Source organism: Enhydra lutris, unplaced genomic scaffold, assembly GCF_002288905.1.
Source record: "Enhydra lutris kenyoni isolate GAN:26980312 unplaced genomic scaffold, ASM228890v2 scaffoldscaffold3, whole genome shotgun sequence".
Lineage (NCBI taxonomy): Eukaryota > Metazoa > Chordata > Mammalia > Carnivora > Mustelidae > Enhydra > Enhydra lutris.
The window spans coordinates 63,664,757-63,680,599 of record NW_019154087.1 but is presented as its reverse complement, the minus strand read 5'-3'; the positions used below and the strand labels follow the sequence as shown (position 1 = coordinate 63,680,599).

Genomic DNA, 15,843 nt, shown 5'->3' with positions numbered 1-15,843 from the left:
TTTTCATTTATACACACACACACACACACACACACACACACACACACCCACCCACCCACCCTATTATTGCCCCAGTTAGCAGAAAGCACACAAGACAGCCTCAGAAATCTGAGTAGGCTCTTAACCCAATTTCTCTAAAAGCCTCTCAGAATAACCATAGCGTTCATTTTGCTTGGTTTTATTTTTAGTTTATTTTTTAAAGATATGCAATTTTAGTCCCTTCAAAAAAAGACAAACTCAGGATACCAAAGCCAAGAGCTTTATACTCATTTGGAATTTCATGACCAAAGAGGTCATGAAATTTTCTTCAAATTTCTTCACCCAAGACTATTTACCCCACCTCCATTATCACTGCTTTTCCTTACTGCTAAATTCAGAAATATTAAATGATTTACCAGATATTAAGCTAGCAACATCTGAACCCACTGATTTGTCTAAACTTCAAGTAACATGAAAAACAGTCTTGACCTTTGCCACATGGAATGTAAGAAGCCTTTTTAAAAATATATGTATTTTGGGCGCCTGGGTGGCTCAGTGGGTTAAGCCGCTGCCTTCGGCTCAGGTCATGATCTCAGGGTCCTGGGATCGAGTCCCACATCGGGCTCTCTGCTTAGCAGGAAGCCTGCTTCCTCCTCTCTCTCTCTCTCTGCCTGCCTCTCCGTCTACTTGTGATCTCTGTCAAATAAATAAATAAAATCTTTTTAAAAAAAAAATATATATATATATGTATTTTAAGTATGTATTTAAGTCAACTTGGTTTTTATATAAAAAGAGATGATTACGAACATTATTAGAAGCTTTAATAATAATTTAAGCATAATGCACTCAAATTCTTATTCTCTATCTGGTTTTAAAGGTTATTTGTATATAACCTATATGAGCAAAGGCCTTTAGATTCAACTAACTGCTCTTCATCAATCTATAAATATGATATCTATCTTGTAAATACTAATTCCAAATTTCAGATAAACTTCTAATTGGTTCCACCCGATCATTAATTCTGGTCCTATTTCTTGAACTTACATCATCAAATGCAGTACTTTGGAAAAGGTGAATCATTCAAAATTTTATTGAAAAGACAACAGTCATCTTCTTTGATCCAGAATTATAAAATATTTTCTTCTTTGGTCTTTTAAACATGATTTAGAATGATGAATCCACTAATTTTTTTCATTTCTACATGAACTTTTCTTTCCAATCATTTTCATGTAACACACTTGCCTTTTTTATTCACTTAGAAACTGTGCCAAGTAAATTGTGCTGTGTAACTATCAAAGCCATGGAAGAACACTGTCACATACCTTTTTAGCAAAATAAGATGTTCCATGTTCTTGTCAGAAAACATTGCATAAATTTTGTACAATGAAGTCCTTTCTATAGAATGACATACTAAGAAAATCAATTTCCTTTTTGTCCACAGAAATATACTGTGCACTAATGAATTCTTGGGTTTGATAAAATTTGAGCGTTGCTCTCTGTCTCTTTAAATTCATCCTCAGATGGTCTAATAATTGTAAAATGTCTTCTTCTGTCAATTTTTCTCCTTATCATTAAGAGCAGAAAATAAGCAATTCTGAATTCCTAACAGAATTTGATGAAAGCTGAAAATAAGACCACAAAGATGGTATCCACGGATTTCTTTTACACCGATTTTACTGATATTTCTTAACCTTTTTTTTTTTTCATTATTGCTCCCCACTAGGAAGCCATTTCAGAACATTTTTTTCTTAATTGCATCCCCACGAAACTTTAATACTAAACATACACTGTATAGAGGTACTGTGACCCACTGGAAGAACCATATAATACTTAAAATGTTTTTGCCCTCCCCAAATATCAGTTCTTGTTCCCACTGAGAAAACAAATTTCTATCTTCTTAAAATATGATCCAGTACTTTGGGGAATGCAGTACAAACTGAGGGAGATCCAAGAGTGATGACTTATTTTCTTATTATATCATAATTCTAGGGGCAATTCCAGTATTCTTTTCTTCTCATTATTTTATAGTCCTTACTATAGTAGGAATAATTCATGAATAATGGTGAAATAACAAAGTGTTTTAAGGTATAGGAAAATCAATATCACAAAGACCCCCTAATGAATCCTAGATTTATAAAAACATGTTCACATATGGTAATTGTAAGATAGAATAAATATTATTTTTTAAGTAACTTTCTTTGTTTTTGAAAGACCTCTTTAAAAAAGCAAAAGTAACAAAATATCAATCCTTACAAAAGGTTGAAAAAGAGGGTTAGTATCACTAAAATTGAAACAATCAGAAAACATGTGGTTCTAGGCAAGATGTAATAGGCAGTGTTACCTCTAACTAAACTATCTATCTATCTATCTATTTATTTATTTATTTATATCAACATATAATGTATTATTTGTCCCAGGGGGTACAGGTCTGTGAATCATCAGGATTACACATTTCATAGCACTCACCATAGCACATACCCTTCCCAATGTCCATAACCCAGCCACCATATCCCTACTCCCCCACCCCCTAGCAACCCTGTTTGTTTTATGAGATTAAGAGTCTCTTATGGTTTGTCTCCCTCCCAATCCCATCTTGTTTCATTTAACTAAGCTTTTAAATCTAATCTCAAGCCATCAGAAAATAAATGGGACAGAGAAACCATTAAATGACATCATGAGGAAACAATGGCCACAGAGTGCCAAAATATGTAACATTCTACAGAACAACCAACCAGATTTCGTCCACAAGCCAAGAGCATGAAAACAGAGGGAAAATACGGAGAAACTATTTGATATTAATAAAGACTTAAAAGACATAACCAAAAGCAATAAATTGATTTTGTTTGTATATAAATGAGAAAATGTTTTGTAAAAAGACATTTAAAAAACAATGAATATTGGGGCGCCTGGGTGGCTCAGTGGGTTAAGCCGCTGCCTTCGGCTCGGGTCATGATCTCAGGGTCCTGGGATCAAGTCCCGCATCGGGCTCTCTGCTCAGCAGGGAGCCTGCTTCCCTCTCTCTCTCTCTCTGCCTGTCTCTCTGTCTACTTGTGATCTCTGTCAAATAAATAAATAAAAATCTTAAAAAAAAAAAACAATGAATATGAACTAAGTATTATATGGCATGGAACTATTATCAATATTAGGTATATACACAACAATTATGATTATGTAAGAAAATATCCTTTTTTACATGGCTTATGAATTACTTAAGGGTAAAACAACAATGTCTGGAATTGATTTAAATACTAAAGCAAAATAAAGGGAGGCAGATACAACAAACAATTATAGCAAAACAAAGATGGTCTGGGAGTTGGTAATAAGTTCATGGTTATTTCAATTTCTACTCCATACATATTTAACATATTTAATTTTTTTTAAATAAAAAAAACCATTAAAAAATTATAGAAGTAATAAGCTTTCCAGTCTCTGGGCATACAACTTGTGACTGACAAAGGCAGGATTAGAACCAAAGTCTCCTGTCTTTGAATCTAGTGCTTTTGTACAGTACCATGCCACAAACACTTCTACTCAAAACTCTTGTCTTACAATGCACAAAAACCACCACCCAAAACGTTCCTTACAACTTAACATACATATGTAAGATGCATAAAATTCCTAGATTTTTTTTTTTTTTTGGCTAACTTTTTATGAATACAGTCCAATGAGGCACTGCTCAGGTTTATAGATAAGCAAGAGTGCATCATCTTCCTTATTATCAGTTTACCAGAACTTACCAGTAAAAAATTGATTCTAAATTAAATTTTGTTCAGGGATCTGGAATTAGCAAGTTTAGTACTTCTGAGTATCTTGCGGGATCTATTATAAAACTATTATATAAATATATAAAACTATAAAACTATTATAGACCAACTAAAAGCTCTGTTTTGCTACACCAAAAAGCTGTAATTAATAATCCACTTTACAATAATGAAATATAGTTCGTAAATTGTCACACCACTTAAAAAAGAAACATTTAACATGTGAAGTATAAATTAGGGAGAAGTCCTTCAATTTTTCAATTCATTATCTTTCAAATTTTATTACTTCATTAGATCAAATAGTCCATGCATGGCTGAAAAAATTATATCCTTAGGCAGATAAGGTAAATTCTACCCCCAAATTAAGTAAATATTTCTAAAACTTGAACTTTTTCAAATAAATTTAATACTTTTTCCCTCTGTGGAAATGAGACCACTCATCACCAACTCCATATACATCTATATAGCACAGATGATAATGAAATTCTTATTTCAGCTAAAGCTTATTATTTTAAATGTGCTGATATCCCTCAATTAGTGCTAATATAAAGAGTATCTTCCACTATTGAACTACCTCTACCTTGCATTTCCATATTCTTATTTCTAAAAGAGAGTTTTTGGGGGGTGCCTGGGTGGCTCAATTGTTAAACATCTGCCTTCAGCTTGGGTCATGATCCCAAGCTCCCGGGATCAAGCCCCACTTCAGGCTCCCTGCTCAGCTGGAGGCCTGCTTCTCTCTCTCCCATTCCCCCTATTTGTGTTCCCTCTCTCATTGGGTATCTCTCTGTCAAATGAATAAAATCTCTTTAAAAAAAAAAAAAAGTATTTTTTAGTAAGTTTTAAAAAATTCCTCAAGAGATCATCTAGTGACTGTAACTCAACAAAAATTTATAACTAAAGCTATAAATTGATATTTAAAGAGATCAGGTTACAGATAATTACATTTTTCCATGATTTTTCAGCTTTAGGAGAATCAAAGTGTTTAATCCTAAACCATGAGCCATGGACACAGACAAGCCCAGATTTAGGAAACTTCTAGTCCAAACACATCTAAATTTAAAAAATCAATTCTATATTATCACTGATGAAAATCCTCCAGCTTATCCTTAAAAAATTCTACTTGTAAGGATGAAGACTGGTATTCTGCAGTCAGTCTATTAAGCTCTTAACTAGAATTGTTTGGAAAGCTATTTTCTGTTGAACTGATATCTGCTGTCAGAGATAGCAATTGGCTGAGTCACACATTCTAATATTAGAAAACATTCACTATATGGCAAGTACCCCATATTAAAAAAAAAAAAAAAAAGTCCAGGGACACCTCGGTAGCTCAGTTGGTTAAGCGACTGCCTTTGGCTCAGGTCATGATCCTGGAGTCCCAGGATCAAGTCCTGCATCAGGCTCCTTGCTCAGCGGGGAGTCTGCTTCTCCCTCCGACCTTCCCCCCTCTCACAATCCTGCTCGCTCTCTCTCTCTCTCTCTCAAATAAATAAATAAAACCTTTAAAAAAAAAAAAGTCTGAATACTTCTCCTTCATTCCATAAACAGCACATGGTTTTCAATCCAACTCAATAACCAACTCTGAATGCTATCTAGTTTGACACCATCTCAAAGTATACTACCTATAAATGATCCAGGAATCTATATGTAAGCAGGATAGAGTACTGTTGTTAGGGCCAATTTAATGTTAAAACCTGTTTAACTATTAGGGCCTGCTTAGCCAGAGTGCCTCCATATTGCCTAGGTAGCCATATTGTTGTTTACTTCCACGGACTTCAGTCCGGGAATAAACGCCCCAATAGCTCCTGGTATGGGTTCCAGGTATCGATTCCAGGAGTAAACGCCTTAACAATAGAAGCCATGTACCTTGGGTCTGCGGTTATGTCCTATAAAACCAGCCTGTGAGATCGGGAGGGGATTGCTCTCTCCGGAGGCGGCCCTGGCCGGTCAGTCTAACTTCTAATGCTTGGCATAGAATAAAGCTTTGCATAACTTTCACTTTGTCTCAGTCTCGTTCCCCTGGACAGTCAGTCTAACTTCTAATGCTTGGCATAGAATAAAGCTTTGCCTAACTTTCACTTTGTCTCAGTCTCGTTCCTTTGATAACGGACCCCAACACTGTTATTTCTACTTATTTATAAAATACTTATTTATAAAAAAAAAAATTTATAAAACTTATATATAAAAAAAAACTTATTTATAAAAGAAATACTTATTTCTACTTATATATAAAAAATATAAAATAAATTTATATTTATTTCTACTTACTTATTAGAATTCTACTAATAAGGACTAATAATACATTCATTTTCCTAATATGTGGTGATATACTATTTATATCACCACATATTTATATGGATCATATTTATATGATCCATATAGATCCATATATTATACCAATCCATATTTATATGGATCTTAAGTTCTAGTAAAATCCCAGGTAAATGCCCGCTAATTACTATAACATTAATCTTTCCAATTCTCCATTCTCATAGTTTATTTTAATGCATTAAAAAAAGAAATCTAAGTCGTAGTTCTTTGGTTCAGTACATACTTTTCTGCTTCATCCAAATCACTAATTAAACATCCAAATCAGATTAGAACAATAGAAGAGACACATCTTTCAAAAGATACAGACTCTGTAAGAAACTTTGTCAAAGGCTGAAAAATACCTGAACAATGAAACTCCATCCTTCTCCTATTATTCATTTCAATTTTTAATCTTAAAACTTAAATATAAATTTAAATATTCATTTGTAAAGTGACATATAGAAAAATCACTTACTTGTTCCTTCTATAAGCAGTTCTTGTCCATGACTACCCAAAAGTGTCCGAGAAAGAAAAGGTGCAAAATCCACAAAAATCTCTCGCAGAAGAGGAGCTGCCTTTTCCAAAGCATGTTCAAGCCTCTCTGTAATACTAATGGAAAGATATTATCTGAACTATTCATTAGAATTTACAATTTTCAGTTTTTAAAATGAGTTTCCAAAGAAATGTAAAATCATGAGAAATTAAAAATTATATAACAACTCATTATTGCTATACATATCATTCCTTCTGCTAGAATTCCCTTTATTATTAAGATCTATATTACCACCTCAGCCCTGACAAATAATCTGGTAAACAACCACTCTAAGCATCCAATCTTACTGAAAATCTTAATGGGTCAGTAGAGAGCACTTGATTTTAACACCATTATAACCTAAAAAAACTCGACCAAATCCTTATCAAATTTGTGTATTCCTGGGTCACCTGAGTGGCTCAGTCGGTTTAAGCATATCCCTTCAGCTCAAGTCATGATCTCAGGGTCCTGAGATAGAGCCTTGGGTTGGGATCCTTGCTTTAAGAGGAGTCTTAAAGTCTCCCTCTGCCCCTCCCCCAACTCTCTCTCTCTCTCTCTCTCTCTCTCTCTGTCTCTCTCTCTCTCTCTCAAATAAATAAAGTCTTTAAGAGAAAAAAAATTTGTCTATTAATAAACCATCAGCACCTTCAGTTCAAGAACTATAACTTCCTAAGTTCTCAGCTGCAGCATACAGCATAGACACCATAAGTATTTATAAACTGAATTAGTTTATATTCTTTTCTCATTGACATCTTTAAGAATCTTTTTTCTAAAGCAATCTGAACAACTTTTCATTTGAAAATTTGTATACTTTACTGGCACACTTATAATGATCTCAATTTACATATTAATATGTCTCTGTGACTAGATGCACATATACTCATATGTATACACACAACCACACACATGTATATATTTAATGAGTTAAACATGCTCCCTGCATTTCAGGAAATTCAGAGGCATCCACAGCTTTAGTTCCTAACTTATAAACAAAATATATACACAAACAGCCACTACTTACCTATTTATTCACACAAGGAGTACTTCGTAATACCAACAAGAGCTGCTACTGAAACTATCAACTGTTTAGCTGATGGAAATTTCTTCTACCAATTAGCATCTCATCCTAGGTACTACCCTTAATACTATTCCTCTCTGGATAATATCACAACTACAAGGTTACACATATAGAACTTTGGTGCCTGTATTCGTGGAGTGCTAGGATTTTCCAGTAGTGGAAGGAGGATCAAGAACTCTGACCACGAAGGATCTAGTGGTAGAAAATATCCACAGCATTCCACCTTTGAATTTGAAATGCATATTCCCAATTTAAAAAGGTTAAGGACGGTAAAAATGTACCTACTGTTCAGTTTCACTGTGGCTTTGGTTGACTGGCTACAACTTGCTTCAGCATTTTTGTAGAAAATGAACAATGAATTCTACATTTTCAGTTCATAATCATATGAAACCTAAGTCATAAGCTACTACCTGTGTATTTAAATATTTGTTTTGCATGCAGTACTTATTAATCATAATAGCCACTTCTCAAAAACCTTTTACATCTCATAATCTTTAAAGAGAAACTTCTAAAATATTCAGGCCTCTGTCGTTTATGTTTTTAAAAAAATAGACAAAAAGTAAGTTAAAAAAAAAAAGAACTGTAGCTAAACAGTTTAAAGAGTCATCAAAAGGAATAAATCACAAATATCCAAGTTAATAGCTTTAATACCTCATATTTGAAACTTGGTCTTGTGGAACTGAGCCAACTGTTGGCACCGAGGGCAATTTTGCATTAGATGATCTACCACCTATAAAAGAAAATAACCATTTACGGGAATCTTCCATTTTTAGATAAAGGTTCAAACAAAGAAGCTATCTTTATACCAAGTCAACACAAAACATTACAATGGATTTTAAATGTCCATTATATTTTGGATAACATTAAAATCTACCAATTAACAAGGTATCTCTTTAATCATTTAATATGTAAATCTTAGTTACAAGTTTGATTATTACACCAAGTAACCTATGATCCATCAGCTGCAGAGGTAACAGAAAACTAATTTCTGACTCACTAAAGTCATGATTGCTTCTATCCAACAAGTAGCAATAGAGATTTACAAGTAAACACTTTTTAAAATTGAAAAAAACACAAAAACAGCTAATTCCAAATTTAGCCTCAAGCACATAAACTTCCACTTCCATAAAAACTGACCTTATTCAGTCACCAAATACCTTATGCTATAGCCTGACTGCTTCTGAGTCTAGCCTAACAAACATAACCAGGGAATACTTGTGAAACTTTTTTTTTTTTTTTTTTTTTTTTGTGAAACCTTTCTTAAATGATTCAAATAGAAGTTATACTCCCTCATCTCAGTGTAACGAGAATTTAACCTGTTTGTGCATTTGTCATGCTATATTTCACTTGATTTTTTAAATATCCTTTTTCCTATTATACTAATCTTTTTAAAAGCCAAGACCTCATCTTTTTCATCCCAATCTCTCCAGAGCTTAGAGAAATTGCCAAGAGAGGGTCCTCAGTTTATGTTAATTCCAAAAATTATTCCCTTAATCATTCCTATCTCTCATATTTTACAAGTTAATCTTCCCATCTGGTATGTACTTCGCTATTTCCTACTTTTTTATGTCCCTCTCTTTGTTCAAACTACTGTGTAAAATTAATTTCTACCATGTGATCTTATTTTACTCTCCAATGAAACTTCCAGATACCCTTTAATACTCTTGTATATTTTTTTTTAATTTTTTTTTAAAGATTTTTATTTATTTATTTGAGAGAGAGACAGTGAGAGAGAGCATGAGCGAGGAGAAGGTCAGAGCGAGAAGCAGACTCCCCATGGAGCTGGGAGCCCGATGTGGGACTCGATCCCAGGACTCCAGGATCATGACCTGAGCCGAAGGCAGTCGTCCAACCAACTGAGCCACCCAGGCGTCCCAATACTCTTGTATATTTTGTTGAATGGTCAATTCATCCTATTCTATTACGAAATGTTAAAGCTATTACGAAATGTTAAAATGTTAAATGTACGAGAATTTTCATCTTTGTTTTCAACAAATAACTGATTACTTGGCAGGAGAAAAAAAAATCACTAGAAAAGTAACTGGAAGAGTAAAAGAACAGATAGGAACAAAACAACATACATTATGACAAGTCTTGAAAGAATGACAGAAGACTAATTTGTATGATAATTTACTGAGACTTAAGAAATTCTAAAAGCTCAAGAAAGAAAGGGGAAAAATAAAGTTCCTGTTTAAGAATTAGGATATATGGGATAGAACATCATTCAGTTTAAGCTAGGAGTAGGATCAAAGGAAACAGAACAGCCATTTGGCTTTTCTAAGACCAATATTAGGAAGAAAAAGAACAGACATATAGAGTGTCCCTCTATGACACAGGGACTGTAAGAGTCACTGGAATCCAACTTGGATGATATCCTTACAACCTGGAGTCTACAGGAACAAGAGACATGCATATCTTGCTTGCAGATGTAATTCAGTAAAATTCAGTTTCTGAAAGTAGTATCTTAAATGGGTGGCAAGTTAGTATTTGGGTAAATACAGACTGAAATCTCATCACAATTCTAGAGAGAACAGTCCAAAAAGAAGGAAATAATACTGAGGAAAATGAAACAAAGAATATGCAAAGCTGATAAACGAGAGAAGAGTAGTTCAAAAGATCCTGGAATCTATGCACTACCAGAGGTCTGATGCTTATGATATGTTCTCAAAACTTCAGGCATAGGTATGCTAGAAGTACCTAAAAGGACTTAAAGTGGTGTGGACAGAAAGATAAATGAAGGAGAGATGGAAGAAGAAATGCTCAACTAGCATACATAAAGGAAGAAGACAGAAACAGTTGAGAATGTAGAAAAGCAGCCTCCGACATCAGGAGCTGGCCTGATAATACTGATTAGGCTTAGTGTTGTTAGTATGAATGACTGATGACTTTACAAATTACAGCTTTAGGCTTCCATGCTTCTGATGAGATTTATTAGGGTATCTCACTGTAGAATTACCCATGCTTCCTAACAGTACTCAATTCAGAAGGAAGCCCCACTTCCTTAACCCCTCCCTAAAATCACCTAATATAGGTTCAAACCCTGTAATAAATCATTTCTAACATTCTCTTACTCAGATGTCCCTAATTTCCTCATTGTGTGCATCCTCCCTCACTGAACTAACTTATTCAACCAAAAGTTTATTCCTGGCAGTCTTTGGTTAGAGCACACTGATAGAGACTTTAGATGAACTCAGGCAGAGAAAGATAAAAATCATCCGATTATTTTAAAAGAAACAAAATTTTAAAATCTCTAAGTAAGAATTCTTTTCCATAACAACCTGTCTCATCAGGATAAAATGCACATTTTTCCACATGGTAGCATTTCTCAAATCAACACATTTTATAATCAAAGGCATCTTAACAATTGTAGTTAGCCATAGTTGAGACCTACTTGTAAGAGGAAACAGTGGATAAAATCAAGAAAGCAACAGATTCAAATATGATATGGTAAAAGACTAAGTAAAGGAGAACTGTGTAACTATTTAAAATCTTTATTTTGCCAGTCTACAACCTCAAGATCACATAAACTAGAAGCCTACAGGAAAAACAGTTGTATAATTTCAACATATTATCTAAGTATAATGATTTGCTTGTAGTGAAAATGAACCTCTAAGCTCCATTCCAATAGTGTAGGCAATGGAAGATCATCTCCACTGCCCCACTCGCTACAAAGGGACACCTAATGTGGCAGTAAATTTAACAAGGCTTGAAAGCATAGGGGTCTCTTTTCTTTTAAAGAGGGGGTTGGGGAAGGGGCAGAGGTAGAGAGAGAATCCCAAGCAGGCTCCATGCCCAGCACAGAGCCTGACATGGGGTTTGACCTCGAAACTCTGAGATCATGACCTAAGTAGAAATCAAGAGTCATACGCTGAGGCACCCAGGTGCCCCAAGGTTTTCTTATTTTTCATTTGCATGGTTACCCTAAAAGAAACCAAATTCCTGAGTGAACACTGAGGACTGAAACAAGCATGCAGCTATATATACTCACTCATTTATTGAAAATTATCTTTTGAAAACAAATAGAAGTCTAGGTATTATTCTAGATGCTTGGGATATATCAGTGCTTATATAAACAAAAAGTTCAGCCCTTGTAGGGGAAGACAGACAATAAATAATAAACATAAGAAATAAGTTGGGAGCTAGAAGGTGGTTTAGGAAATAATAGAGAAGAGTGAGGGAAATTGGAAGCATGGGGTGAAGGTTAGTGAAAGCTGCTTGCATCTTTAGATATAGTGGTCAAGGTGAAACTTAGGGAAGGTGACCTATGAGTGACAGTCTGAAGGCAGGGATAGAGAGTTGGCCAAGAGAGAATCTGTATCTGAGAATCCTGTGTTTCAAGTAAAATCAGTTATTTTCCCATTATACTACAGTATAAAAATATTGTACTTTTAAAAAGCAAAGGGGCCCTATTTTCCAAACTTCCTTAATCTAGTCAGGCCTCAAGCAGTTAGCTTGAATAGATCAAGTAAAGTATTTGCACCACGATGGGGGTGACACTGACCTGGAGCAAGGTATACGAGCTCAAACAATGTGAAGAGAGCATTTAAGTAGAAAAGAAAACTAAAAAGAACTTTGAGGTTAATGATTTGAAATTAAGGGCATTTGTGTGAATCCATGGTTTCACTAAATATAGGTAATATATACAACTATGTATGAAATATATATCCTCTTTCAAATACATATCCATATATAGTCCCTAGTTCTATCCACTGAGAGGACTTGGGAACAATAATACCTTAACACCTCATGTCCAAATCTTGCTTCTAAACACTATTCTTCACTGAGAGAGAGAAATGACCAATTCAAGATTTACTAGAGAAAAGTACACAATGAGCTTGAAACATCTAGTTTTGTTTTTTAGAAAGCAAAGATATGCCAAAGGAATAATAGGCAATCATTCACAAAGACATAGAAGCCAGCTTGAAGGGACTACCACTGACCAAACTGGAAACATTTTGAGCATAAAAATAAATAATGATTCCTCAAAAAGTTGAAAATAGAGCTACCCTACAAACCAGCAATTGCACTACTGGGTATTTACCCTAAAGATACAAACGTAGTGATCCGAAGGGGCATATGCACCCGAATGTTTATAGCAGCAATGTCCACAATAGCCAAACTATGCAAAGAACCTAGATGTCCATCAACAGATTAATTGATAAAGAAGATGTGGTGTGTATGTATACACACACACACACACACACACACACACAATGGAATACTATGCAGCCATCAAAAGAAATGAAATCTTGCCATTTGTGACAACGTGGATGGAACTAAAGGCTATTATGCTTAGCGAAATAAGTCAATCAGAGAAAGACAACTATGATATGATCTCCCTGATATGAGGAAGTGGAGATGCAATGTGGGGGATTTGGGGGGTAGGAAAAGAATAAATGAAACAAGATGAGATCAGGAGGGAGACAAACCATAAGAGACTCTTAATCTCACAAAACAAACTGAGGGTTGCCGGGGGGAGGAAGTTAGGAAGAGGGTGGTGGGGTTATGGACATTGGGGAGGGTATGTGCTATGCTGAGTGCTGTGAAATGTGTAAACCTGGCGATTCACAGACCTGTACCCCTGGGGCTAATAACACATTATATGTTTATTAAAAAATTTAAAAATTGTGGACTCTGAGAAACAAACTGAGGGTTTTGGAGGGGAGAGGGTGGGTGGTTGGGTGAGCCTGGTGGTGGTGGGTATTATGGAGGGCACGTATTGCAAGGAGCACTGGCTGTGGCATAAACAATGAATTTGGGGACACATACACAAAATTAAATTAAATTTTAAAATAATAATACTAAAAATAAATAATGATAATAACGTACAACAACTCATTTAATAAAATAGGAAGCCAAAGAGGCCATATTGATAAGATAAAGTAACAATCTGAGGAACAGGATATTTAAATAATTTCAAAGTACCTTTCCACAAAACACTTATTAAAAACAAAAGGGAAAGAGTAACTTTACCATACAGAAAATTGGCCATTCAATTTTTTTTTAAGATTTTATTTATTTATTTGACAGAGAGAGAGAAATCAGTAGGCAAAGAGGCAGGCAGAGAGAGGGGGGGAAGCAAGCTCCCTGCCGAGCAGAAAGCTCCATGTGGGGCTGGATCCCAGGACTCTGAGGTCATGACCTGAGCTGAAGGCAGAGGCTTAACCCACTGAGCCACCCAGGCACCACTGGCAGTTAGATGTTTATCAAATAATGAAAGTGGTATCATCAATATTGTGACAAGTCAAAATTGTGCACCATATGATAGGCACTGGGTGAGTATTGAAATGTTAAATCACCATATTGTACACCTGAAATTAATATAACACTGTATGTTAACTATACTGGAGTTAAAATAAAGACAGATAAAATTGTGCAGCAGGTGATTAGATTTTCTTCTCCACCTGTTTCATAATATTCCTACCAAAGAAGTGTATCATAATTTGCTTCTAATCATGAGGATATATCAGACCAACCAAAATTCAGGGACATTCATTTGAGTCATTCCTAGTTCTTTACCATAATAAATAGCATTTTGTATTTGCTTACATAAATTTATGTGTACTCCTTGACTTTTTTTTTTTTTTTTTTTTTTAAATAGGCTCGACACCCAGTGTGGAGCCCAATGCAGGGCTTGAACTTATGACCCTAAGATCAAGATCTGAGTTGAGATCAAGAGCTGGATACTGACTGAGCCACCCAGGTGCCCCACTCCTTGATTTTTTTAGGTAACTTCCTATTAGTCAATAAACACACACTTTACATATGAACACATATTGCCAAATTGCCCTGAATAAAGAATAAATAATTTACACCTGACTACTAGTAAAATTGAATGAATTTTCCCACTTTAGTGGAAACCAGACGAGATCGGGCGCGTTCAGGGTGGTATGGCCGTAGACCCACTTTAGTGGAAACCAAAAGGTAACATAAATAACTACTACTCTGACATTTTGAGCATTTTTGTAGGAATCCTTTTCTTTGTAATTTGTAATTATTATATATAGATATTTACCTTTTATCGTTCATTACAAATACTTAAGTGTGTAGTGATTGTTGTCATGCAGAATTCTAGAACGTTCCTTTTAAATCATTTTACCAGTATGATTTAGAAAAGAGAAATACCACCAAATTTTAACACGGTTGTTAGGATGTTTAAATTTAAAAATGTAAAGAACCTAAGATAGGGGCACCTGGGTGGCTCAGTCAGTTAAGAGTCTACCTTCAGCTCAGGTCATGATCCCAGGGTCCTGAGAACAAGCCCCACATTGAGTTCCCTGCTCAGCAGGGGGTCTGCTTCTCCCTTTCCCTCTGCCAATCTCCCTGCCTGTGCTCTCCTGCTCTCTATCAAATAAATAAATAAAACCTTAAAAAAAAAAGTAACAAAGATAAAGTAGATTCTCCAATGTTCTTTTCCCACATTTCTGCAAAGCACTACAGAAGAAAAGTCAAGAGCTCTTCTAAGTAACTCTACTATATATTCATGTTTGCTGCTACCCATTTTTAGTCAAGCCTTCTATTTATATATTACTTACCTATTAAATTCTGGCAATAAATATTAAAGTTCCTCTACTCTTCTCAGCTTGAAATCTATTTCCCTTCCTGCTTTCAAAAAGAAATGTTAGGTCATTCACGACCACAGCCTTTCTCCTCCACATCTAAAAAGAAATCCTGCCAAGCTCTCAAGATCTCAACAATCTCTCACGTAACTTCCACACCGATTTCTTTAGAAAACATGTTCTACACTAGCAGACAACACTTCCTCACCAGCCACCTACAACCAAACCATTCTCAAACTGAATCCTAGCTCTATCAATATTGGGCCAGTTTCTCTGATAATAACTACCTGTCAGGGGTTGTTATATGATTGAAATGTTTGGGGGAAGCGGTAATAGCTCTGCCACTTACCACCAGTAGAACCTTGGATAAAGTTACTTAAGCTCTCTGTGCTTCATTTTCCTAATCTATAAAATGAATAGTGGTACCTACACCTCACAGAATTACTTTGAGCCTGGACCATAACACATACACAATTAATGATAGCTTCCTTTCCTACCTTTCTTCTCTATGACTTCCTTTCAAATACTTAAAGAAAGTTATCATAGTTCCCTTTAGTCTGTACTTCAGGCAGAAAATACATCCAAATTCTTCAATTATTCATATGACATTATGTATACATAACTTAA

The 15,843-nt window shown here is 35.0% G+C and overlaps 1 protein-coding gene across 1 annotated transcript in view; it reads right to left on the bottom strand.

Annotated features, from left to right (window-relative positions):
• Positions 1 to 15,843, bottom strand: part of LOC111153330 (LPS responsive beige-like anchor protein) — a 754,899-nt gene that overhangs the window by 527,662 nt on the left and 211,394 nt on the right. The window contains exons 32-33 of the mRNA XM_022512304.1: positions 8,309 to 8,387; positions 6,523 to 6,656 (exon numbers count right to left, since the gene is read on the bottom strand). Coding sequence (XP_022368012.1) covers positions 6,523 to 6,656; positions 8,309 to 8,387 — 213 coding nt within the window. The remainder of the gene's footprint in view (positions 1 to 6,522; positions 6,657 to 8,308; positions 8,388 to 15,843) is intronic.